General features: G+C 46.3%; 1 protein-coding gene and 1 long non-coding RNA gene across 4 annotated transcripts in view; one reads left to right on the top strand and one right to left on the bottom strand.

Moving 5' to 3' along the window:
* Nucleotides 1-353: 353 nt before the first annotated feature.
* The window catches only part of METTL24 (methyltransferase like 24), a 96,845-nt gene continuing 70,530 nt past the window's right edge, over nucleotides 354-26,668 (top strand). The window contains exon 1 of the mRNA XM_019499881.2: nucleotides 354-767. Coding sequence (XP_019355426.2) covers nucleotides 522-767 — 246 coding nt within the window. The 5' untranslated portion in view covers nucleotides 354-521. The remainder of the gene's footprint in view (nucleotides 768-26,668) is intronic.
* LOC109286266 (uncharacterized) lies at nucleotides 6,413-10,144 on the bottom strand. 3 transcript variants are annotated; one of them, XR_002094255.2, is made up of 3 exons: nucleotides 9,782-10,143; nucleotides 7,525-7,742; nucleotides 6,413-6,830 (listed from the first exon to the last, which is right to left on the bottom strand). It is a non-coding gene; the product is annotated as an uncharacterized LOC109286266 (long non-coding RNA). The 3 variants fall into 3 exon arrangements; XR_002094254.2 differs by having other exon boundaries at nucleotides 7,620-7,742; nucleotides 9,782-10,136; XR_002094253.2 differs by having other exon boundaries at nucleotides 6,413-7,742; nucleotides 9,782-10,144.

The following is a 26,668-nucleotide window of genomic DNA, read 5'->3' as shown; positions in this document are numbered from 1 at the left end:
ACGCTGCCCAGAGATGTGAGCAGACCCACGACTGGAACATGGCCCTACAGTCCCAGGGGTCCTCCCAGCCTGGCCCCCTTGCAGGTACGCTCCGAGCGCGGCCAGGGCCAGGAGGCTGAGCAGGCGGCCCCAGGACTGTGGGAGAGGAGTGTCTAAGCAGAAAGGTGCGGGGAGGGTGCAGGCAGAGCCGCGGCAGGTGGCGAAAGACAGGGCTGCACACCCACACCTCCCAAAGGTGCCCGCACTGCAACGGGCTGGGCGTGCCACTACGGAGGGGGGCCCGGAGGCGCCAGGGAGAGCTGGGAGCCCCTTGGTGCCTTGCAGGGCAGATCCCGGACATCCGTGGAGGGGGTTGGGGCCAGTCCTGCTGGAGCGGGGGGGGCTGTGGGACGCTGCCCCCCGGGGTGCTCGGGGGGAGCCCCCCGCCTTCCCGCCACTCCTCGTGGCCGGAGAGGCTGCGGCCGGGGCGCGGCGTGCGGGGCGGAGCCGCCCGCTCCCTCCGGCCGCACGCGGCCCCCGACATGGCCACGGAGAAGCCGCTGCGGAAAGGCGCCGTCGCCCGCCTCTGCCTGCTTTCGGCCGCGCTCTGCCTCGGCCTGCAGCTGGCCCTGCGGCCCTCGGGGCGCCCCGAGGCGCAGCCGCCAGCCCCCGGCCCAGCCCCGCCGGCCCTGGGCGCCGTCCGCGGCAGCAGGAGGCAGGTGACCTACGTGCGCAGCGGGCGGCGCCGCTGCTGCTCCCGGGCGCCCGCTGCCGGCGGCCGCGCCAAGGTAGGAGCCGGGGCAGCGGGCACCGCCTGGGCAGCCCCGCTCTGCCCGCCCCTGCCCTGCCTCGGCCCTACAGCCCCGTGCACAGGGCTGCAGGCTGCAAGCGGGGGGCCCTGGCCACACACCCAAGGGTCATACACCCACTCTCCACTCCCCGCTACGTAGAGGACAGTCTGGGTGTCCTCTTCATGCGAAAGCGGACGCCTTTATGTGTTGGGGTTTCACCATCACTACGGGACAGAGTAGCAGAAAACCGGACTGTCCTCTATGATGGCCACTCTAGCCATAGGGCCCCCCAGCTGGATCTGGCTCCCTGGTCCTGCCTGGCTCTGGGGTTGCAGTGACTGGTGGCACTGCCTGGTGCCACCTGGGTGGGCCCAGTGGGCTCTGGGGACCCGACAGGCTCAGCCGTCCCGGCTGCCTCTAGGGCTTGGGCTGGATCCGAGGCACTTGTTTCTGGCTCCCTGGAACCAGCTGGTTCTGGATCTCTGGTCCCGGCCAGCTCTGGAGTCACACGACGACGCTGAGCTGTGTGGACCCGGCTAATGGCAGCCTGTATGAGAGATACATACTGCAACCCCTCCCTGCCGTGGCAGTGTAGGGGGTGCTCTGCATGCGGGGGCAAAGTCATGGCCCCAGGGGTGGTCACTTTCAAGGCTCAGCCGTTTTGCTGTGTTGTAGCAACAACCAATTTCTGCCCCTGCCCTTTGCGCGGGGCTTGGAAGTGGGGGGTGGTTAGAAATGGGCTTTGGGAGGAGGAGATTGCACTGTCTGCCTCCATGCCCTCCTTTTTCTGCTATGTGTCAGGGTGGTTTTAAGCCTTGGTTGGGAGTTAGCTACAGCCAAAGCTGGGGACTTTGACTGCAGGGTGCAATGCTCCTGCTGGGACCAAAGCTGGAGGTTGCTGGCTAGGGGCTCTTGCCCTTCCAGTCAGGATCAGACCAAGTGCCTTATTTTGGGGTCAGGAAGGAATTTTACCCCATGGTCAGATTGGTAAGGATGAGGGAGTGGAGGGTTGTCTTCCTCTGTAGCTGGGGGGGTGTCCTTCTACCCAGGACCTCTTGAGTGTATATTGACAACACTTTGTAGAAGCAGGAGGTTGGCTGCCATGGTTCTCCTGCTTTACCTGTGGCAGGTTAGGGTGTTAGGTCTATGTTGTGTCAAGGTTGACATTAGTTTTAGGTAGAGTTTTGATTATGGTTTGTATGGGAATGTTTGGATAAAGCTGATCCTGCCTGATCCGCAACTTCATATTCATCATAGTCTGTGGTGGTCATTCAAGGAACAGGAGGAATGGCATGATGTTCTGTATGAAAAATGGAAATCTGCAAGCTCTTCACTGCATTTTTCCACTTCAAGACTTTTGTAGCGTTTAAAATAAAGTGCCAAAATACAGTATTTGTAAACACTTTTGAATGCCAGCCATGTGCAGATAACAAACCTAAACAAATGCATGCTTTTTTTTGTACACATCTGCCCTCACTTTTTAATGGGCATTGGAAAAAACATACACCCACACATTACTCATGCTTGTAGCTAGAGCTTTGAGCTATATACTAATAAATTAAAAATTGTCCTTGCAATTCAAATGAGATTTTTGTTGCACTTGGGAGGGAAGCAGCAGTTGCTTTTTATTACAGAATAATGGGTTTATGTTAGGCTTTCTTGTTTCTGATGTGAGGAAATATCTTTTCCAAGAATCTAGCTAGTAGGACTCAACATTCTGGAGTCCTTTGGCATCTATGCATATTTATTTCCACTTGCTTTATATAATGTGATGTAATTTTGGTAAAAGCACATCCTTTTGCTGGAATGCTAGAGCCATTTAAGACTGTGATATGTATTCATCTTATTTTTCTACCAGCAATCTGAATTGTTTCAGAAACATTTGTATGGACCAAAACCTGAAGGCAGGACTGTTGAAAAACAACCGGAGTTAAAGCAGATAGTTTTTTGGACCAGGATAAATGGGCTTAACTCAGTGTGCTGATAGAAGGGTGGGGAACTCCTAAATTGTTCAACAAATTCCAGCTGTGATTTTTGTCTCTATGAGTGCAAGTTAAGCAGTGTAATCTCAATCCTTTGTTGGTTTCTGTTGGGATTAAGCTGTGTTTTACACGTCATGTCTCCTGACACACTAACTTGATATGATGATAAAAGGCATCAGACTATATAGCTTTGTATCTAAAAGTGCCATTGAACTAGAACAGGGGTAGACAAAATACAGCCCATGGGCTGTATCCAGCTCACGGCTGTCCCTGTGGTGCTCTGCATGGGCTGAGCTGCACCTGCTTCCGCCAGGGTGGCCTAGCCTGTGCCACACTCCCACCTGCTGGCCCGGGCCCCAACCAGTGCATGCAGCTTCTAGTGTTGCTCTGCTCCCCTCGCCTGCAGTGGGAGCCACTTGGCTGAAGTTCCCTTCTACCCCCACCCCTCTGAAGTGACACAGCAGGGGCAGAAACAGAGGAAGAGCACCCTGGAGGCAAGGGGAGCAGAACAGCCCTGATGGCTCGTGCCCCAGCCAGCGCATGTAGCTTCCGGTGGGGATGTTCCCAGCTCAGCCAGCTGGGTGCTGTTCTGCTCCCCTCGCCTCCAGTGGAAGCTCCTCCCCTGCTCCTGCCTCTGCACTGTTGCTCTGGATTGGGAGGAAGCTTCAGCCAGTGGCTCCCACTGGAGGTGAGGGGAGCAGAGCAGCATCCAGCCAGCTGCAGCCTCACCAGGAACAACCCTGCTGGAAGCTGTGTACTGGCTGGGGCCAGGGCTGAGGTTGGGGCCGGGGCCAGGCCAGCAGGTGCGGGGGGGAGCGCAGCACAGTGTGGATTGCCCCTAGCGGGACTCAGCTCTATGCAGAGTACCGTGGGGGGCAGCAATGGACTGCACTGCCTGGATGAGCTCTTCTGCATGTTTCTCCCACTTCCCTCTCCCTCCCTCCCTCCCCTCACCCCTGGCAGGCTTCTGGGACCTAGCACCCAGGCAGCCCCTGCCCCCACATACACATCTCCACACCCCTATACACACATCCTCCACCCCCCCCGCACAAGGCAGGGCATGCAAGGAGCAGATTGGACTTGTCCACCTCTCCTGCTCCCAAGCACTGCTCACTGCCCTACCCAAAGCCCCATAGGGAGTTTTAGTGAGTTGTAGGAGGGGAGGGGAGGTTGGTGGGGGTGCTCAGCCAGCCTGCGACAGGTCCTTAAAACTCCCTATGTGGCTCTTGGTCCCAAGTAATTGCCCACCCCTGGACTAGAAGCAAATAGTAACATTAGTTTCAACATGAGGTGTAAATAACTTTTCTGTTTATAACTGGGCTTATTCTAAGGAAGCGGTTATCCCTTACTGCTAAAGATAACCTTTGTACTTTCTGTACTATTCTTTGCATGAAGTATTTTTATATGGTAAAAAATATTGGGTTTGGGGAAAGGAAACAACAATAATAGAAAACCTGGATGAGATGCTATATTTTGGCTAGGATTAAAACCCTGTAGATGAAGTTCTGAAATATACAGCATACTTACTATAATTAATTCAAAGGCACGCATTTTGTGAAATTATTTTTTTTAAATGTGTTTCCATTAAGTTGCGCCTTTTTTAAGAAGTCAAAGCTGGTTTTTTCCTTCTATTGGATTATTTAATTTTGCAGATGGAGCTGTAAAACATTAATTTCTATGCATGAATAGGGGAGATGGAAACCTGTCTAGATTAAAAAAAAGAAAAAAAGAAAAGATTATCTGCTTGTTTGTTTAAAAGGATGGAATAATTTCTTTAAATTATGTAGGAGAAACTTGTTCATAGGCTAACAATACAGCAATTAAAAGTGAAAATATGACAGGCTAAATTTAAAATGACATTCCTTATTCTTTATGGTAGTGCAAGGATGGTATTGTTTGTACTTGTTTTGCTCTATTAGAAATTTATGTTAAAATCCAAAGGCTGGGAAAATTATTTAATTTTTAGAATTGTAATAGATGTATTTAGAAGCTATACAAAAGGTGGCTGGAGTTAGGAACCTTTCTGCTAAAGGCATAAATTTTGTGTTACAGGTTTTCATGGTTGATGTATGAGTAAATGGTTTCTAAATTGCTTTTAGTTTTTAAATGTCTGTTATTAGCTTTACATGTCATTAGGTTGTTCCATCTTCTACTGAAGCAAGTTAAAAAATTGTCACAGAAATCTGAATCCTCTTGAAGCTAAAGGATCCTCTTGTAACTTTTGATGTCTAAAAGGTAGTTGGAAAAAACTCTGCATATCACTCATGTATCTAGTTATAAACTATTGTGTCCATCGCATGCAATTCCCAAATCTCAAAAGCTTTAGCATTGCTATGTATGACCTGGAAGAAAATCATTTGTATGTCAATATAAAAAGATTTGGCCTAATCCTAAATTGATCTGATATCACAATACCGAATGTGGTATAAAAGGCTAAATGACATGCATTATTACACAACTGTCTAAGACAGGATTTGAAGAATTTCTGTTATGGATGAGAGTCAGGATAGGATGCTGTTGCAAACAAGCATCAAGGATGTTATACAGGGATGTATTAGCAGGGCTGTTGTATGTAAGATGAGGAGAGTTTATTATTCTGCTTCACTTGGCAAAGGTCTCGTCTTAGCTGGAGCACCACATCCAGTTTTTGGGCACCACGCTTTAAAAAAAGATTCAGACAAACTGGAGAGAGTCCAGAAGAGAGCAACAAGAATGAAAAGATGTTTGAAAAATGTGATCAATGAGGAAAGGTTGAAAGAACTGAGTTTTAGCTTAGAAAAGAGAAGTCAAAGAGAGGGTACGATAACAGACTTCAACTATGTAAAGGTTGTTTATAAGGAATATAGTGATCATTGTCTTTGGAGGGGGTGTGCTATAGCTCGTACTTGGTGGGCTCTGACCCATGACGGCATATCAAAAGGCCTGTCTCTACTACCCTTACTTAAAACCAAGCACAGGAAGAAGACAAGTAATCCATAGACTGATTCATAGGAAGGCTTTGCTTGAGCAACAGGAAGTATAATGTGAACAGCTTTGGTACAGTAAAATATAAGCAGGGAGGTACAGACCAGACTGGCTTAGGGCAACCCTCAGGATCCAGTCTAAATGTAGTATTAGTGCAGGTGTGCCCAGATGGTCATGACTTCAGTATAACAACTCACCTAAGAGAGACTATTCCAACCTAGTTGTGTGAAATTGGTTTAATATTGCTTCACAGAGAAGAGCATCACTTGGTTTCCTTCAGCTCCCAAGAACTAATTTGCCCCAAACTTGTTCATCATGTGAGATCTACAGCATAAGGTAGTATGGCCTCAGGCCATTGACATCTAGGGTACACCTATGAGAGCCTGAGTCAAATACTGTCAGACTAAAAAAGCAGACTGAGAGTGATTATTATGTTTGGAAGAAATGAATTAACTTTTCTTGACAGTTGTTTTCAACAGCAAACAATCAAAGCAGAGTAGTGCCAGCCAAATCTTGTTACCGAACTGAGGCAGCTGTGGCTGTAAAAGATAAAGCAGCTCAGGAATTCTTTTCAGAGTAGTTATGCAGGAAAAGTAGTGGCTTCTCATTATATTTTAACTGCAAATGAAATGTGTTTAGTAGACTATAAAGTAGTGAATGTAACATTGTTTCTGACAAAGATATGATCACACAGAGTAACCTTGATTCTTATAATTTTTATTAGCTAAAAAAGATTCTTCCATCATAAATTTTTGAGAAGCACCTAGGGAATGACTTCAGAAAGTCATTACAGCTTTATGTGATTTGATTATTTCCAACAACGTAGTATATAGATTCCTTCCAAAATGTATTCAGAGCTTCCCTTCATTATATACAGGTCCAGGAATAAACTCTACTAGGTAGCCACTGGAAAATAAAAAGCTATATGAGAGGTTAACCATCATGCTTCAGGGCCTAAGCTTACCATTGAGTAACAGAGTAGTTAGCAACTTCCTCAATGGGTCCCATAATTGTTCATCATGGGGACTGAAGCATCTGATCTTGAATATTGTCGAAGGCAGGATTCTGGACTAGATGGACCACTGGTACAATCCAAAAACCAATTCCTATGCATCTGTGGGATAGTAAAACACAAAAAAAACCCAGTCAGACAAACAAAAATCCCCTAGTGTCCCAATCCTCAATGCTCTGCCAGCCCAAGTAGGTAAACTGGTCAGATGGATAGGGAAGTAGAAAGGGAACAACGATCACTTTCAGTTAGCAGCAGAACTAGTCCCGAGCACCTTTTGGCCATTCTACCAGAAAGGATACAGAAGATAAGTTTTCTGCCCTTACCTCCTGTTTTTTTCCCCTAATGCAGGGGTCATCAACTGGGGGTATGTGTACCCCTGGAGGTACTTGAGAAGGCCCTAGGGGTATGCGTGGGTGGGCAAGCAGGGATGGCATGCTGCCATGCATGATCCCACGCAGCCACACAGGTGCCACCCACCTGGCCAGACGTGGGGGCAGGGAAAGCTCGTGTGCGGTGGCTGCCGTTGCTCCGCATCCAGCCATGTGCCAAAGTCTTGCTGTCAGGGGTATACTGACCCCAAAAGTTTGAAAACCCCTGCCCTAATGACTCACTGCCCCTTCATGCTGCTATGCAAGGAGCCCTACAAAGTAGATGTCCATATGCAAGGACTCTCCATTCATGGGTTCTCTACACAGGAGTCCTGCACTAGTTCTACCCTCAAGAGTCCACCTGTGGCTACAGAAGCAAGCTTTTCCTCAGATGAGTAAGTGACCTGTATTAATTTTCAATTACTCACCTGCTCTGTAGTAAGAGTATCATTCAGGGGTATGGTGAGGAAATGGTCTTTAATCGCTGACCCAAATCACATGGGCGCATATTTTTAAGTTGTACCTCTGACATTTGGCAGTGGTCAAGATCCACTCTCTCCATTGAGCTGTTACGGTGGCAGGTGGTCACATTAACACCTTGCAAGTTGCTTCACTAAGGTCAGAATCCATCTTCTACTGGCTGTCACTGTAGTCGAAACAAGGAAAATTAATTTCTAGACCAAAACAATTGTCTTAACAGCGGGTCAGCACAAAAGCTGTAATATAATGTCCAGGTACATTTTAGGGAAGGTCAGAGAGCTGACAAAGAACAAGGGCAAAACCCCTAAAACACAATTTTTGAAAAGGCATTTGAAACAACCTCTATTTTTTCAGCCTTTTAGTGCAAATAATGATAGAAACTCTGCATTTATGGTGGATTCTTTCACACACAGAACTTACCATGCCAAGGTTCCCCTTACCCACCCAAATTGGCTTCAGCTTTGTTGGTTGGAGGTAGGAGCAAAAGGGGACAGGTCTCAGGGAATTTAAGTTTTTACACAAGTTCTCAATCTCATTCTTTCCATCTTTGAGCTCTTGCTCTTAGTATCCTGCCACAGACCAAGATTTATCATTCCAGCTCTTTAGGCCTTCCCTGACACTTGGTTAATTGCTTGCCATCCATATTTATCCATCTAAACCCTCAGTTGTAAGCATATAATTATGTATTTTAAAACAAAGTTTAAGGCCACGGCACTCTAGGCACTCTGTAACAAAAGTTCAGCCTTTAGGTTCAAACCTTGAAACCATTGCAGAGGCCGTTTAAAATGGCTTAAAATGATAAGGAAATATCTGGTGACAATGGAGGATACCGTCAAAGGAGAAACTGCCTTATATACAACTCTTCAGGCTTTACTGCTGCTTCAGGGTTGCAGGTAGCTTCAGCAGCCCACCAGTGGATCTCTGTAGTTACTTATTAGCCAGCCAAATCTGCCCCCAAGTCTGTTTTTGCTGTGGTGCTGGGAGCTCCTTAAAGTTGTGCTGTGTGGTATGCAGGGTGTGTAGGTTCCCTGCATCTTTCCTTGCCTCCTGTCCCAGTACTGGTTCTATTCCACAGTAATGTGCCTCTTTTGACAGATGTTATGGAGGGGGAAGGAGTTGCCCTGTAGTCGTAACCAGTACTTAATCTGTTCTATAGGGTAGATGAAGAGTTTAAAAGGTTCAGCGAGAGAATTCTTTTATTCACCAAACAGGTACAGCTTTGGTAGTGGGAGGCTGGTTTTCCCACACCACTTTGCTTCTCCCTAGCTTATGGAGTGATCACCTGTAGGAAGTGAAGAGATAGTTCAGCTTGTATTCATTGCCCACCCCCACTGAAATCAAGCTATACTGCAAGTTGCATCAGGCCCCAAATATTTGACCTCTTTATTGAACAAAAAGTTGAAAATATGATGTGGGACACTGACAGTTCCTTTTTGCAAACTCATTCATCCTGTGGTAACAGTTATCTGTCACTAATGGCTTAGTTTGGATTTAAATTGTTGACATACAGATAGGTGTGACAAGGGGCCATCCTGTGGCTGGTCACAATATTGGCCTGCCCACCTGTCTAGGGCAGTCTGCCCACCTGACTCACCTGCCACACCTTTGTTGAAACTGAATAGTTTTTCCTAGGTGGGAGGCTGCCCATTTAATGCCCTAATACCAAAGATGTAATACATGGCTCCAAACCATCCCTATGCTGTCCCATGCCTCCCAGACAGCACCCAAAAATCACTTCCAACTCTGCCAGCCCCACTGCTGGGCTGAACTGGGCCTCTGGCCCAAACTTGGTCCCAGATGTCTGTCTCTAGTGGGTTATGGAATTGAGAAAGGTCCCACGCAACTTACTGATTCGTTTGATGTGCCTGGATAGGGGAGTATTTAGTAGATTGCACGATTTCACAATGATTGCACACTTAATTCATACAACGCAATTTTATTTTAAATTTCTTTGCTATGCATATAACACTGCTTAGCTTTAAGAAATACCACAGACATTAAGAACACAATAATTACATATATCAGAAACAATGCTCCAAATGCACTTCCTTCCCAAACAATGTTATAAGAATTAGTATTACAAAAACAACTACAATTACAACTAAAAGTTAAATTTGAGTTAATACTCTTATTTTTCATAATATACTTACATTTCCAGAATTCCAAGAAACGAAATCCCCAGATATACTTTCATTCTTTACTTACGATTTCAGGGTTGGTCTCAGCAGTGATAGGAACAAGTCCCCTTCCTTCAGTCCCTTTCGGGCGCTCCGCAGCTTCAGCGTGAACGGGAGTCCTTGTTCACGGAGAGGGTGGTTCAGGTGATCAGTCTGATCCAGCCTACACTTGCAATTCTTCCTTCGATGCTCTGCAAGTGAGGTTACCTCCAAATTGGGACTGTAGGTTACAGTTTTTATTGGGCGAGTTGCCATCTTGGGCCTCTCCTACCCAAACCTGTCACTGCTCCCAAATTTGGGCTCGGATCTTTCTTAACAGATTTCTGCTGGGTTCAGTTTCTTTTGCTGACCATTTAATTTCTTTGGAGAATTTCCACACCACTGCAGTGACCCTTCTTTTACAACCGCCTTTCAAAGGCCCCTAGGGTTTGATTTCTTGGAATGTGGGATGTTTGCTTAAGGGTCGTTTTATGTTAACCTTGTTAAAAGCCTCTAGAGATAAAATTCAAGAATTAAGACTTTGAACAAGGCCAGGCTACACAAGCAATGGTTTAGATAAGAAGATGAATCTTGTCTTTTTTCTAAACTGGCTAATGGGCATTTATTACAAGCCTTTAGATTACTACCTTCAATATGACAGTGTCTTTAGATATGCATTGGCCATGTGCCCCCTCACTGGGGCCTCTACTCCAGTTGTCCTATGCACAGTCCTTCACACACCACCGACCCTACTCTACGCAGTCTCCGGTTGCTACTCCAGCCGGCCTATGCACAGTTCTTCAGGCACCCACAGACCCTACTCTACACGGCCTCCAGCTTTCTGTCACACACCGGGTTGAACTTGGCCTCTAGCCCCTCACTGGGGCCACTGCTCTACCCCCTCATTGGGCTCCTGGGCCTTATGCCCCTTGGGCCTTAGGTCCCTCTAGGTGGACCTTGGTCCTGTCTCAGGGTCTTCTCAATGGGCCTGGACCCTGCCTCAGGCTCCACTCAGTGGACTTGGGCCCTGTGCTTTTGTCAGGGTGTGCTCCCTTAGCCTTTCCCCTCCATGGGGTACCCACAAAGCAGTGGGGGCTGAAGCTTCCTGGCACCCCATTCTCACCTTTTACCAGGGAGGAACAGGTGTGGCATTTCCCGGAGACTGTCCTGCCACAAGCAGCCCCACCACACCATCCTGTCCAGCAGGGTGTAGTTTCAGGTCATGCCCCAGGACCAGGAACCTCCTCTATCCCCATAGTTCTTGCCCTGACCTTCAGGTATTCTGGGAGCTGCAGGCTGAGAGATGTTGCTTTTATGGCTTCCCAATTGTAACTGCCAGCTTAGCTCCTAGGTCCTGGTGTTGAGCCCCAGCTCAAGTCTGGGATCGTGCCCGGTATGCAAAAGCCAATAAAGATACCAAGGGTGAAAGTATAAAGAAGATTTATTGCTAGCAATAAAAGGTGCAAGCGGAATAGTTTCACATAACAAGCACACAGATTTCTAATTCTAAGCACCTTTTATACAGGGGTTTTGGACCTTCATAAGCATCCTTGTTTGCTAATTGGCTATAAAGGAGTGACGCAAGGAGTTCTTTACTGAGCATGTCTCTATACCTGTGTTTTAGCTATGTATCTCATTAACATACATGTATGTTTCATTAGCATACTTTTTCCCCACCTAGGGGCGTGATTTTTAGTATTTTAATGAGCTCTTTGACCCAGTACTCTGATTCTACTTTTGTTTTCAAGCCTCCTTTATCTAAGACTGTCTCCTCCTTATCATTGCAGATGGGCATTCGTCACATAACAGAGACTTTTGCTTAGGCTTTGCATAGTAGTTTCTAGGTCACTCCTTACATTCCCTCCTCTGGAGCATTTTTAATTATTATTATTATGATTGCTCCATTCAATTTGACTTAACACAAATCTAGTATCCTCAGCTTTCTTTGTTTGCAAAATCATTTGATTCACCTTAGGCCTGAAGATAGATGTGATGAAAACAGGTATGCATTGGATACAGCAGCAAACCATAATCCCTATAAAACAAAATAAAACAACCATACTAAATAACTGTTTCAACCATCCAAAATTGGGAAGCCAGGAAGTTAACCAGGAAAAGTCTAAGCCAGATGATTCTTTCAATGTCTGTGCCAATCGTTGTAAGGCACCAATTTTGTCTTCAATTAGCACAGAATGATCAGTGAGGTTGAAACAGCACATTCCTTTTAAAGTTTCACACCCAAGATTGTGTCGTAACAAGAGATAATCAATAGCAGCTCTATTCTCTAAGACAGCGTCCCTTAATTGTTTTTGTTCAGCATTCAGGGCTGAGAGCACTTGGGATGTAGCATTTAGTCCTTTTGCTAAAACACAGGCCACTGCATTAAGATTTATGCTATTACTTACAGCAAGACCCGGAACCCCCACCATAGATGCAGCTAATGCTCCGTATTCAGTCTTAGATAATAGTCCGGGGGAATCATTCTCGTCACAATCAGCAGTGATAATAGTGTATGCTCGTTTAAACCTCCCACCGAGAGGGGTTGCTCAGTGTGCATTAGGTCAGATTTCCTTGGAAGAGCTGCAGTTACCCGAGTAATGGTGCATGGTCCCCCAGTAGCATTCGCTGGGAGGTATGAATATATCATTCTCCCGCAGGCTAGAAACCATCCTCGAGGAAGGACGGTATGTGTGTGTGCATAGGATATTTGACTGGTCTTATTACAGAGGATTTTTTTACCTTGGTTCAATTTAAAGCAATTATTAGTACAATTAACCATTAGGAAACATTCGGAAGCATTAGCTGTTGCCTGAATTCGTACGGAAAACATATTTCTGCTTTTCTCTTTTATAACAGTCCCCCACTTATATATATCCTAATATGTACTTTCCTTATCTACATCTTTCAGCATAGTATAATTTTGTAAAATTTTCAAAGGGGTTGGTACTGCGATTAAGCATGAGGTAAAAACCAGGTGAGCATTGATCCCTCCCGCTAAGCAGAAGTCTGTTCTATTTAAAATTTCCCGGGCCAGATAAATCCAGATATTTTCCTGAGGGTCAAATTTTTGTTCTAAAAGGTTTTCCCCTCCTATGAGTAGGAGTGGACAGATCAGGGCGCCCCACAAGAAAACCTTGAACAATTTCATAATAAGGCTTGTAAAACTTGATCAAAGATTGACAAATTATTTAAAGTTCCTTTCTTTTGAATAGGAATTTTAAGTCTCTTATTGGCTCCACCTTCCACTGTTCTCTGCCTCCGGTCCCGGAGTCTGCAGGGGTTCCTTCTTGTTCTGGTTCAGCCACCGGCTTTAGGCAACTGGAATGTATCCAAGTCTTGATTCCTTTGAGCTTTGCTGCCGTCGGGGTCGTTAAAAGTACCCTATATGGGCCCTTCCATCTGGCTCGAAGTGGTTCCTCGTTCCAATCTTTCACAAGGGCGTAACTCCCAGGTAATAATCGATTTTCCGGGGCAGGAGACTGGTCCTGTGTCTGCAGCACGTCCCGTACCTGCTGATGGATGGAAGACAAAACAGAAACCAAGGACCATACATATTCTCTAATCATTCCCTCCCCTAAAACATGTAACTGTTGTTCAGTACCCATGGGCAGACTCAGAGGGTAAGGCTTACCATACATTATCTCAAATGGGCTTAATCCCAATTTAGAATGTGGTGTGACCCTTACTCGCAACAGGGCCAAGGGTAGGGCCTCTGGCCATTTGAGTCCAGCTTCTTGGCAAATCTTTGCAAGGTGTCTTTTTAAGGTCTGATTCATACGTTCCACCTTTCCACTGGACTGAGGTCTCCAAGGGGTGTGTAAATGCCAGCTGATTCCCAGGAACTCAGAAACCTTCTGAGTAATTTGTGCAATGAAATGTGGGCCATTGTCTGACCCTATTCCTTTTGAAAGTCCGAAGCGAGGTATGATTTCTCGTAGGAGTGCCTTGACCACCTCTCGGGCTTAGGCAGTCCGACATGGGAAGCACTCAACCCAATTAGAGAAAGTGTCCACAAAGACAAGGAGATATCTCATCCCTTGTTGCCGGGGAACTCAGTAAAATCCACCTGCCATTCTTTTCCTGGCCCATTGCCTATTCTCTGATGTCCTGAAGTTTCTTTTTTCCCTCCTTTTGGGTTACTTCTCTGGCAGATCTCACATGTCTCTGATACCTTCTTGGCAGCCTCTCTCAATCCCACTCCAGTTACATAGTGACTGATCCACCTTACCAGGGCCCTGGGTCCGTAGTGGGTGCCATGATGAGTGCTCTTTACTACCACATGAACCCAGGCAGCTGGGATGATAATGCGGCCATCCTTTGCTACTAACCACCCGTGCTCCCCCTTCTTTGCTTGAAACTCTCTTATCAATTGTTTGTCTCTTTCCCCATACTGTGGTGTCACAGGCTGGTATAGGTCTGGGAGGAGAGGTAACAGATTACTTACTTCGGGCAGCAAGTCTGTCTGAGGTCTTTTAGTTGCTCTCTTTGCTGTAGCGTCAGCAAATCGATTACCTTTTGAGGAGGGGTCGTTCCCTTTCTGATGTGCTTTACAATGCATTACCGCTACCTCCTTTGGTTCCCAGACTGCCTTGAGGAGAGCTTTTATTTGCTTGCTATGCTTAATGCCTGCTCCTTTAGCATCAAGTAGACCCTGCTCTTTCCACAGCCCTCCGTAAGCATCAAAACAAGGAAAACATATTTAGAGTCAGTATAAATATTGACAGTTTTGTTGGCCACCAATTGCAAAGCCCGAACCATAGCGATGAGTTCAGCCTTTTGAGCTGAAACAGATGGGTTTAAAGGTCCTGCTTCTATCACATTCTGTGTAGTCACGATAGCGTATCCGGATTTTCGAATTCCATTCTCCATACTCGAGCTGCCATCAGTGTAGAACTCCAGGTCAGCTTTTTCAAGAGGTTTGTCTCTCAGATTTGGTCTTGAAGAATAAACAGCTTCCAATGTTTGCAGGCAATCATGTACAAGATCTGGTGTGTCAGCCATAGATGGCAACAGTGTTGCTGGATTTACAGTGCAAGAAATGGCCAATTTTATTTCAGGCTTATCTAGGAGGATGGCCTGATATCGAGCCATTCGTCCTGGGGTTAACCAGTTCCCTCCTTTCTGCTCCAGGACTGTAAGCACTGCGTGAGGCACATATACAGTCATTTCATGGCCTAGGGTTAACTTTTCAGCTTCTTGTATTAGCAGACAGGTGGCAGCAACAGCCCGGAGACAAGCAGGCCATCCGGATGACACAAAGTCTAATTTTTTAGAAAGATATGCCACTGGTCGTTGCCAGCTACCCAATTTCTGTGTTAAGACTCCCACAGCTACCCCCCTTTGGTCATGCACAAAAAGGGAAAAAGGCTTACTCATGTCCAGTAGTCCTAAGGCGGGTGCTTCAATGAGAGCCTGCTTCAACTGGCAGAATGCTTGCTCACACTCTTCAGTCCATTCGAGCACCTTTTCGTCACCTTGTGTAGCTCCATACAGAGGTTTTGCAATAACCCCAAAATTTGGAATCCAAATCCTGCAAAAACCTGCTGTACCTAAGAATCCCCGTAGTTGTTTCTTTGTTTTTGGGGGTGCTAGCCAGCATATAGCTTCTTTTCTTTCAGGCAACAGGGCTCTCTGACCAGGCTGTAATTCAAATCCCAAGTATGTTACCTTCTGGGACATGGGCTGCATTTTACTTCTGGACACCCGGTATCCTTTCTGTCCCAGAAAATTAAGGAGGCAAATTGTTCCCTCCAAGCAGCTTGCTTCAGTGGTGGCTGTTAAAAGCAAGTCATCCACATATTGCAAAAGAGCACAGGACAGTGGCAGTTTTAGCCTACGTAAATCCTTGCTTAATGCAGTGCCGAATAGGGTTGGGCTGTTTTTAAACCCTTGGGGTAAGACAGTCCAGCAAAACTGAGTCTTAATGCTAGTATCTGGGTCTTCCCATTCAAATGCAAATATTTCCTGAGATCCCCTCTCTACCGGTATACAGAAGAAAGCATCTTTTAAATCAATAACCATAAACCAGTTATGATCTGGGTTCAAGGCAGACAGCAAGGTGTACGGGTTAGGCACGACCGGGTATATACTCATGACCACTTTATTTACAGCTCTCAAGTCTTGGACAAAATGATATTCGTTACTCTTAGGCTTCTTCACAGGCAAGATGGGTGTGTTAAAAGCTGATGTGTATTCGCGGAGAAGGCCATACTCCAGGAACTGTTCAACTAACAGCTTCAGTCCTTTCCTGGCTTCCATCCGCATTGGATATTGTTTCACACATGGAGGCTGGGCCCCTGGCAAAAGTTGAATCTTTACAGGGTCAGCATTTTTAGCCTTCCCGGGTCAGTGACCTGCCCATACCTATGGAAGAACAGCATCAAGCAGGGGTTGAGGAATATCCGGTGTACTTTCCTCTCGGAGAAGGCCGAGAAGGCAAGCCTGCAAATGCCACCCCTTTTCAGGTTGCACTGTTAAAAACATTTGCCCATCCTGGAACGACAACGTAGCTTGCAGTTTACAGAGGAGGTCTCTCCCTAAAAGGGGAACGGGGCAGTCTGGCATGTACAAGAATTGATGGGTGACTTCGGCCTGCCCAAGATTACAGGTCATTGGCTGTAGGAAGGGTCGTGTTACTGCCTTCCCTGTAACCCCTACCACCGGCACAGTCTTTTTACTCAAAGGTTTCAGTTTTTGAGTTAAGACAGAATGGGCAGCACCTGTATCGACAAGAAAATCTACCAATTCATCTCTGTCCCCTAGTTGCATTTTAACCAGAGGCTCGTCAGGGGACACTGGGATCTGGGTTATCTTTCCCTCCCGGGCCTCTGGTCCCCTTCAATCTGAATCCCTTCCAAAAGCGAACAATCCACTGCTCACCTCTTTTTCTTTTCACCTTCACCAACTTTCCGATAGGGGCATTCCCGCTTCCAGTGTCCTTTTTGTTTGCAATAGGCACACTGATCTTTCTCTAATGTACCCCGTCTCTGAGGCTGTCTCCAGAATCCCTCATTTCTAGGTTTTCCCGTGATTGCAGCTGCTACTAGGGCTGTCTGCATTTTCATCTTTCTCTCCTCTTTCTTGTCCTGTTGCTTTTCCTGAACACTTTCTCGGTTAGTAAATACTTGGTAAGCAATGTCTACTAGTTGGGAAATAGGCATACCTGTTGCTCCGTCTGTCTTCTGCAATTTCTTTCTAATGTCTGGTGCACTCTGACCTATAAAGATCATATTTACCATGCGAGCATTCGATGCATCCTCCGGGTCCTCACGAGTGTATTGCCTGAAAGTAGTGTAAATTCTTTCCAAGAAAGCTCGGGGTCTCATTAGTCTCCTGTCGAACCTCATACACCTTACTGAGATTCTGAGGTTTTTTCACAGCATCTCTCAATCCTTGGAGGATATATTCTCGATAGGCACGGATGGAGGTCATATCTTGGTCTGGTTTCCAATCTGGCTCCTGGATGGGGACATGATCATCTCTATTTCCTTGCAGGTTCCCTGCGGTAATTTCCTTTTCCATGTACTCACGAGCTTTGTTCACTACCATCCTCCTTTCCTCTGGTGTCAACAGGATATCTAAAAGAGACTGAACATCTGCCCAGGTTGGGTTATGGGTTTTGAAAATCATTTTAAACAGGTTTTGTACCTTTTCAGGATTCTCTCTCAAGCTGGGGTTATTGTTCCGCCAATTATACAAATCTGATGTAGTGAAAGGAATGTGCACAAAGGTTCGACGGTAGGTTGGCTCACCGTCATCTTCGAGAGGCCCGGGTACCACTTGTTCTCTTAGGGGAAATACCCCGTTTCCCTTCCCATGGCCAGGATCAGATTCCCTGTGATGTTTTCCCTTAACCCCGGAGTCTGCTCCTAACTGTACTCTCCACCCACCTCCCGGGGTTATATTAGGAGAAGTCGGGGATTCTGGAGATTGCCAAGCACCTGACGGCCATGGTTGGTGCTGTTCCAGATCCCTGGGTCGGGGAGTATTCTCAACCTCCGCCTTGGGGGGGGGGGGGGAAGAATCAGGAAGAGCAGATGCCAATGAGGAATCAGATGAATCAGGAGGAGGAGGGGGAAGAGGAAGAGAATAAGGTAAAGGCAGCGGGGGGGGGGGGAGCCTCCGGCTCCGGACAGTCCAGGACAGGATTTGCAGTTGGTCAAGCCACGGCCATCTCACAGCTCCCAACCCCCTCCCCCAATCCACATTCCTCCAAAATCTTTCTATCTCTACAAAGAGACATAAACGCTTGCGCATACATCAATTCCTCCCATTTACCATTCTGCCGGCAGAACAAAATCAATTGTAAGATGGTATTATAATTAACACTTCCCTCCCGAGGCCAATATTCTTTATCATCTAGCTGATAGCGTGGCCATGCAGTTTCACAGAAGAATTTAGCTTTCTTCTTAGTCATAGCATCCTCACCAAACTCTGCCCAATGTCTCAATACACAAGAGAGGGGGGTACATTTGCTAACCTTACTGTTAATAGTACCCATTTCAGGACTGCCTTCCCGGTTCTGACCGTCCGACTTACCTGGGATCCAGGGATCTGTTCTTAGTCCTCGTCCTCACAGGGGAAAAATCACTGATCTTGGACTCGGGCCAGACAGAATACTTACAGAGATAATCCCAGGCAGGCATACTGACGGTAGGCCTTATGCCCTTTCTACCCTCTCACCCAGGTGCCTGTTACTGGTACTTTCACTCTATGGCGTTGCACCGTTAGGCTACTGCCGCCTCAGCGATCCAGCTTCCCCTGAAGCAAAATTCTCACCAGGAAAAGAGATCCCAGGGCGCGCCTGACATTTGATAAGGAAGAGCAAATCAGCTGGTCGTCAGTTAGTCCGGGCAAAGCTTATCTAAGGCAGTCCCATCTGGGGTGCCAAAAACTGTTGAGTCCCAGCTCAAGTCTGGGATCATGCCCGGTATGCAAAAGCCAATAAAGATACCAGGGGTGAAAGTATAAAGAAGATTTATTGCTAGCAATAAAAGGTGCAAGCGGAATAATTTCACATAACAAGCACACAGATTTCTAATTCTAAGCATCTTTTATACAGGGGTTTTGGACCTTCATAAGCATCCTTGTTTGCTAATTGGCTATAAAGGAGTGACGCAAGGAGTTCTTTACTGAGCATGTCTCTATACCTGTGTTTTAGCTATGTATCTCATTAACATACATGTATGTTTCATTAACATACCTTTTCCCCACCTAGGGGTGTGATTTTTAGTATTTTAATGACCTCTTTGACCCAGTACTCTGATTCTGCTTTTGTTTTCAAGCCTCCTTTATCTAAGACTGTCTCCTCCTTATCATTGCAGATGGGCATTCATCACATAACAGAGACTTTTGCTTAGGCTTTGCATATTAGTTTCTAGGTCACTCCTTACACTGGGCTTATACTGAGGCTGCCCAGCCCCCCTCCAATCTAATGGTCCCCTTGTGGTCAGGTAATTGCCTAATTGGGCCTAACTGCACTTGTCAGCTGCTCAAGCCCCTTAAAGTGGCAGGCAGCAAAGGTGGCAGACTTCTATTTTTATTTTTTAATAATATCAATGGCTAAAATTGACATTTATTTTAAAGCATTTATTTAGGTTTTTATCAATTTAAATTGTCAGGATTATGCAATATTAGGGGTGTGAAGGTAGGCTCCTGCACAGGTGACTGGTGGGGGGGGGGCACGTGCCCCCCCTGAGATTGGCCCCTGACTGGGCACCGCTCAGGATAGGGCAGTTTTATGCCACTCAGGCTGGTGGCATGTTGTGGGGAGGGGGCACTAAGCTGCGGCACAGAAGTATAGGAGTGGATATGGGGCTTTTAGCTTGTCCCCAGGCCTGCCCACAAATTGTGCCCTCCCAGATTCGGGAGGCACCTGTCACCCCTGGGTACATGCATGAAGCACACACACATGCATGCTTCCTCCAGCCCAGCACACAGCAGGCACAAGGGAAGTTGCTGTGCTGCTGGGCTGTTATCCCGATGCCTGGCGCCTGTCGACAGCACCACTGAGCTGAGCGCCCACTTTCCTTTGTCCCACAGTGGTTACTGCTCCCTTGGGAAAGAAACCTCTGGCTGCTGCAGTGGCCTCTTCTGCCTGAAGGCAGTGGCTCACTCTGCCTGTTGGCTCCCACCTGAGTTTGCAGGGGAGGGCCCAGCCTGCTGGCATTGTGCAGGCACTGAGCTGCGCAGGTGGGGACACGCACAGACACACAGTGCCCCGCCTGCCCTCCTGCCTCCAACTGCTGTTCAGCACGAGTCCGCCTGGCCACTGTGGCAGCAGCCTGCTCTTAAGTGCCCTTTGTATTCATTTTGATTATTTTAACAATTGTTCAAATATTTTTTCATTGGTGTGTGTGTGAAGTGAAATCGACATTTATTAATGTTTACCGATAAAAATTTAATGCTGCTAAGCCCATATATAGATAAGAGAGTCTCTGTGACTCATTAGCAGAGATCCAGGGGTTCTGTCGGCTATGGAAAAATGCAGATTTTTTCTTTTAAAGGAGAAAACAACTCCATGCTGCTGCCCCCACTGCTGTGAGGTGGGCAGGGGGCGCTTTGCCACGGCAGCATGGCTGGTATGGGGCTCCCAGTGGAGGCAGCACTGAGCTTCTCCGCCTCCCACACTGGGTCTCTCCTGCTGTGTTGTGGAAGGGCATCAAGGCAGGGAGTCCCAAGCCCCACAGTGGGCAGCCCACATCCTTCCTCCCCCATGGGCTCTGCTTCAGCTGTGCCACCCACAGTGGGGGGTGCAGAACTGGGCTCTGTGCTCTGCTCTGGTTGCAGCAGCCACCACCTCCTGCATGTGGCAGCTGAGACTCAGGCGGGGGTCAGTAAGCTGTGGGCCCTGACCCTGATCCCATAGCCCTGGCAGCTGGGGGCCCCCTCTGGCAGGCCTGTGTAGGGGCAGGGGGCTGCAGGTCAGGAGTGAGGGACACCAGCAGGACTGGAGAGATGGGGACTGTGGGTTGGGAGTGGGATACTGGCAGGGCTTGGGGCGGGGGGTGAGGGGCACTGGCAGGGTCAGGGGGCTGCGGGTTGGGAATGATTGGCACTGTCAGGGGTGGGGGGCTGTGACTTGGGAGTGAGGGGCAACAGCATGGGCAGGGGCAGGGCACCGGTATCATCAGGGCTGCTGAACACCACAAAGCAGTGGAGAGGACAGCCACAGCTGGACCTGCATCCTGGTGAGAGAAGGGGCAGGGGAGCTCTGATTTTCTATGATAAAAAACTCAAAATCAAATGCCAAAATATACACGCATTTATAATTTATTTCAACATAATGGTTGAAGCACTGCTAGGCTTCCAAAGTTGTAAATTTATCAATCAGTGTGTTCAACGGATATATAGTGTTTCATTTTAATCACAGAAAAACATGGACTTTGAGGTTTTAATCAGAGAATTTGGGATTTTTATCAGAGAATTGGAATTTTTAAATAGAGAAAACCAGGAATCCGGCTCACTACTATTTTTTCAATCCACCTGCTGTAGTCTCTTCCATATATTTTATTTTACATGCTAATTTGGGAATTCCATTCATATTGGATAGCCATTCAATTTTTCACACTAGCAGTCAGTGAGAACAAATCATTTCATCATAGCTGTGAAATACTTGTGTACATATGACATTTCTGTACATTACAAAACTTCTTCCAGAATCTTTCCAGCAGGTTGCAATTTAAGCATGGGGAGAAGTTTAGCAAAAGAATTTAAAAGAACCAAAAATATTTGATTTATAACTGTTCCAGAGTGTTATGGCATGTCCTAAAGTCATAGTTCAGCATTATTTATGTTAGCCTCTGCACAGAATAGCGACAGGATGATATACAGGCTTTTTTTTTTTTTTTTTTTTGAGTAAGAGAATTTATTAGAATAATAGTATCCCTGTGTGCAAATGATCTGAAAGCCCTGGTAAGAGATTAATAAAAGCTGTAATTTTGAATTCCCTCTTATGGAAATAACTCAGTCATATTTATAATGGTGACAGTTGAAACATTTCTAGTTATATTTATAGTACCTTACCACTAAATCAGTCATAATGCAGTGCTCCTGTGCACTCTTCTGCAATAAACTAACAGAATACTAGCTGGAAATGTCTAGATCTTTCACATGAATATGTTCTTCAGACTTATTGCTTTTTGCTGTATAATGGATAAGTGAGGGTGGGCTCTAGGGGCATGGCTCCAATAGACCTGTAATGCCAGGGGGTGGAGAGAGGAGCAGGGATTCTTACATCTAGTAGAGTAGGTAAGTCCCAGGCATCAGTGTGTGGATCCTTTAAATTGTTTATTTCTGCACTTATTTCCCATAAAGGAGCACCTATCCTATGTTCTGCTTACTCCCTGCTAGATTTTACAAATACCATTATAAAAATAGACCACTCCTATAGTGTCGCACTCATTTGATAAAAGCCCACAGCCCCAAGGGCTTGAGGAACCAGGGGCCCTTGTACAGCACAGCGCACACAGTACAGTGGTGAGGGCTACATTGTGTGGTGGGCAGTGGGGCTGTGCCATGTGGTATTCAGCCCATGCATCATGTGGTTTGGGCAGGGGAGGGTGGCTCCTGGCCACTCAGAAGTTGGACAGTCCTCGTCTATAGGACACTAAATATTCACTAGAAGTTGATACCGCTGTATACCAGGAGTTGCACTATTGTCTTGCACTATGTTTGTGAACGGGTTGTAGTTCAAATCACTACAAAGTTCAGAATGCTTCAGCTTTTTCAACAAAGGTGTAATCAAAGTCAAATTATCATAGCCAATCTAGGTCAAACAATCGTGGCCAAACTAACAGGTACTTGAAAGCCTATCTGAAATCTTTCATGCAATTAATGTTTACAAGAACAAAGTGATACAGCAGCTTGGATTTATTACTTAATTTAATGTGGTTATTGAAAAGTCAAATGATGAGGAGAAAATTTTGCATGACCATGTTACAAGTTGTCAGTCTTGGAGGTTGCTGCGTAGTGCTGCATTAGCAGTGCAAGTAACACGTGAGAGTTAAAATGTTTCCAGTTCAGGGACTTCTGATCTCTGGTTACTATTTATTGTGCTGGCTTATTGTTTGTATATTCCTTTCATGATCTAACGTGTATTGGCATTTGTATTTTGATGGCTTCAGCTAGGACTGAGGCCTATTGTGCTCAGTGATACTCCTTGCCTTGCTAATCTTGCTGAAAACGGATGGGTATATTTAAATTGAGTGGCCTCTCAAGATGCTGCATACTATTAAGAGTTGATAATGTGATGAATGAGGACTATAGCATGTGGTACACAAACATTCCGGGGAAGATCTTAGAAAAGTTTATTAAGGAGGCCATCCTTAATGGACTGGCCGACGCCAACATCTTAAGGGATAGCCAGCACAGGTTTGTTGCGGGTAGGTCTTGCTTGACCAATCTCATTTCCTTCTATGACCAGGTGACCTATCACCTGGACAAGGGAGATGAGATTGATGTCATATATCTTGACTTCAAAAAAGCCTTCGATCTGGTGTCCCATGATCGTCTCTTGGAGAAACTGACCAATTGGGTCCTCCACGATCCACTGGCTGGAAAATTGGCTCTGGGGTCAGACCCAAAGGGTAGTAATTGATGGAAGTCACTCATCGTGGTGTCCTGTGACCAGTGGGGTCCCCCAGGGCTCTGTCCTTGGACCCATACTGTTCAACATCTTCATTAATGATGTGGACACTGGAGTCAGAAGCAGACTGGCCAAGTTCGCAGATGACACCAAACTTTGGGGCAAAGCATCCACACCAGAAGACGGGCGGATGATCCAGGCTGACCTGGACAGGCTGAGCAAGTGGGCGGACGAGAATCTGATGGTGTTCAACGCCGTTAAATGCAAGGTTCTCCATCCACCTTGGGAGAAAAAAAACCCGCAGCATCCTTATAGGCTCGGCAGTGCTATTTTGGCTAGCACTATGGAAGAAAGAGACTTGGGGGTCATCATTGACCACAAGATGAACATGAGCCTGCAATGAGATGCTGCGGCTAGTAAAGCGACCAAAATGCTGGCTTGCATCCATAGATGCTTCTCAAGCAAATCCCGGGACGTCATTCTCCCCCTGTACTCGGCCTTAGTGAGGCCGCAGCTGGAGTGCTGCGTCCAGTTTTGGGCTCCACAATTCAAAAAGGATGTGGAGAAGCTTGAGAGAGTCCAGAGAAGAGCCACGCGCATGATCAGAGGTCAGGGAAGCAGACCCTACGATGACAGGCTGAGAGCCCTGAGGCTCTTTAGCCTGGAAAAGCGCAGGCTCAGGGGTGATCTGATGGCCACCTACAAGTTTATCAGGGGTGACCACCAGTATCTGGGGGAACGTTTGTTCACCAGAGCGCCCCAAGGGATGACGAGGTCAAATGGTCACAAACTACTACAAGATCGTTTCAGGCTGGACATAAGGAAGAATTTCTTTACTGTCCGAGCCCCCAAGGTCTGGAACAGCCTGCCACCGGAGGTGGTTCAAGCGCCTTCATTGAACACCTTCAAGATGAAACTGGATGCTTATCTTGCTGGGATCCTATGACCCCAGCTGACTTCCTGCCCTTTGGGCAGGGGGCTGGACTCGATGATCTTCCGAGGTCCCTTCCAGCCCTAATGTCTATGAAATATATGAAATATGAAATAACCCAGCAGTTGTTAATATGCATATGGATTTACAGTCTCTGACCAAGAGAACACATGTCCTTGCAGCTTGCTCTGAAGGCTGATAGAATAGGATTGTTCTGCATTGAAGGCCAGTGAGTTCCAGATCGCAGAATACCTGTCAGGAGCTCTCTGTTGTCCTGTCTCACTCATGTGAATGGGGGTGACCTCCCCTGTGGCAGGAAGGCCTGGGAAGACAGATGGTACTATATGTAATTAGGACTTTAGGTCATGTGGCTTTTAGGTCAAAACCATTCTACCTTATTCTTCAAACCTGTACCAGTTTCTGTTTGCTGATATATTTAATATGTAGCTACCCTTAGTGAGTCTGGAAGTGACAAAGACTTGATTGGTCCTTAAGTTTTGGTTCTGTATAGAGGACCTGCAGATTCAATGGAGTGAAACCTATTGCTTCTATAGGGAGGTGGAAGGAAAAACTTAAGCTGCCTCTTAGGAGAGTGCAGGAGAATCTCTGCAAGGAGTCAGCCATGGCATGGAGTATTGCTGTGAAAGCAGCTGTTTTATTCTCTTGTTGTTGGTTTTGGAAACATAATTGATTACCTTTTGACAAGGAGTTCAGTAGAGTTCAACAGAGGATAATTACAGTGACTTACCTTAGAAAGAAACAAATGGGTTGGATTAAGATGAGAAACTACTACAAAATAAATAGAAAAGGATAAAACTGTTAGGGAGATACCTGCTGTTTAGAAAAGTCTCTGATACTAGAATCAATAGGAATAAAACTAACACTAACAAGTATATACAACAGTGACTTCACCTGATAACCTGGCAAAGTGAACTGCTTAACTAGGAATTTTGATTCAGTGCTTTTCAGGGTATGAAATATCAGGGGAAAGGGGGCAATTGCTTGCCACTTAAAAGCCTAAAAATAAAGTATCACTTTGACATCCCTCCTGCCCCCAGTTGAAGTTGATAGATCTATGGGATACATTACTGTGATCCACAATATGGTGTAACAGATTGTGAATAAAGTGACAGCAAAAAATAAATGTTGCTAATTTGAGTGTGCTGTATCATTTAGCCTTTTTCTCATTCTCCCTCTCTCTCTCACTTTCTAAGAAGGTAACTTAGTTTCATCTTTAATAGGGCTGAGTAATGTTATCCTCCTCCTTTTCCCTCAGTCTTTAAAAAAATTACCCTAAGTAAGAAAACTATTCAGCTTTAATTGAATGCTGCCAGTGTTTATGGTTTTTTTAAATTAGATATGATTAATGCCTTGATCATTCATTACAAAGTGCATGGGAGTTTGGGAACCACAAAGAATGCAGTATAAAATTCGTGTACATTTAAAATGCTATATACTTTATCACATTTCTAATGAATAATAAAGCTACTTTAAACAAAGAGGATGTTGTACTGGCAAATTTGGCACTACCTTCAGGCAGATTTTGATATTTATCCCAAATAGTCTTGAAAAATGTCTTGTTTAAAAATTGCACATGCAGTAAAGTGAGTTTGAGTTTCTTCTTTACTAATGGAGGATAAGTATGAAGAAATCTCATATTTATAAGAGTTTTCTCCAACTTATAGCTACAGCTACTTTTGAGCTTACTGTTGTGTTTATTTCCCAACACAATTAATTTTTACTTTGACAAATCAAGCTTTTTTGCTTCAGGCAAGGAACAGTAATGCCATGGTTTTATTAAAAAACAAACAAACAAAAAACAACAAAACAAAAACAAAAAACCCAAAGACAGTAGAGGTGTACCAATACATTGGTCCAAGTAGAAGTGTACCAATACATTGGTCCAGATTGGCACCAAGATAAAGAAAATTGACTGTATTGGAAATCAGTCTGATGTGGCCGATAATTTGGCCAATAAATGCCCATGTATGTACACAGCTGCAGTACAGCATGCAGACAGTGAGGAGCACAGCTTGGCACCTTGAAGAGCTGTGTACAGCTGGTAAGTCTGTTGTGGTGGAAGGGGCGTGGGGCAGGGCAGATCAACACCCCCCACGGTGAGGGAGGAGTGGGCTGAGGCAGGTGCTGTCTAGCCGGGGCGGAGTGGGGTGCAGGACAGAGCCATGGCTTGTCCGGAGAGCGTGGGGGGTGGGCTCCTGACCTGCGCGCACCCTGGCAGGGAACGGGGGGGTGCCCCCCAGATCTGCATGTGGCAGGGCGGGCAGGGCAGGCTGCAGCTGTCGGTTGGGGCCAGGTCTGTGCCGGGCTCTTCTCAGCGGGGACTGGGCTGAGCTGGGCTGGGTTGAGCTCAGGGTAGGCAGTTGTGGCTCTGGGAGGGGGGCTATGAGGGGGCTACAGCA

The sequence above is a fragment of the Alligator mississippiensis genome, chromosome 1 (assembly GCF_030867095.1).
Source record: "Alligator mississippiensis isolate rAllMis1 chromosome 1, rAllMis1, whole genome shotgun sequence".
Classification (NCBI taxonomy): domain Eukaryota; kingdom Metazoa; phylum Chordata; order Crocodylia; family Alligatoridae; genus Alligator; species Alligator mississippiensis.
This window is presented reverse-complemented; position numbering and strand designations above follow the sequence as displayed.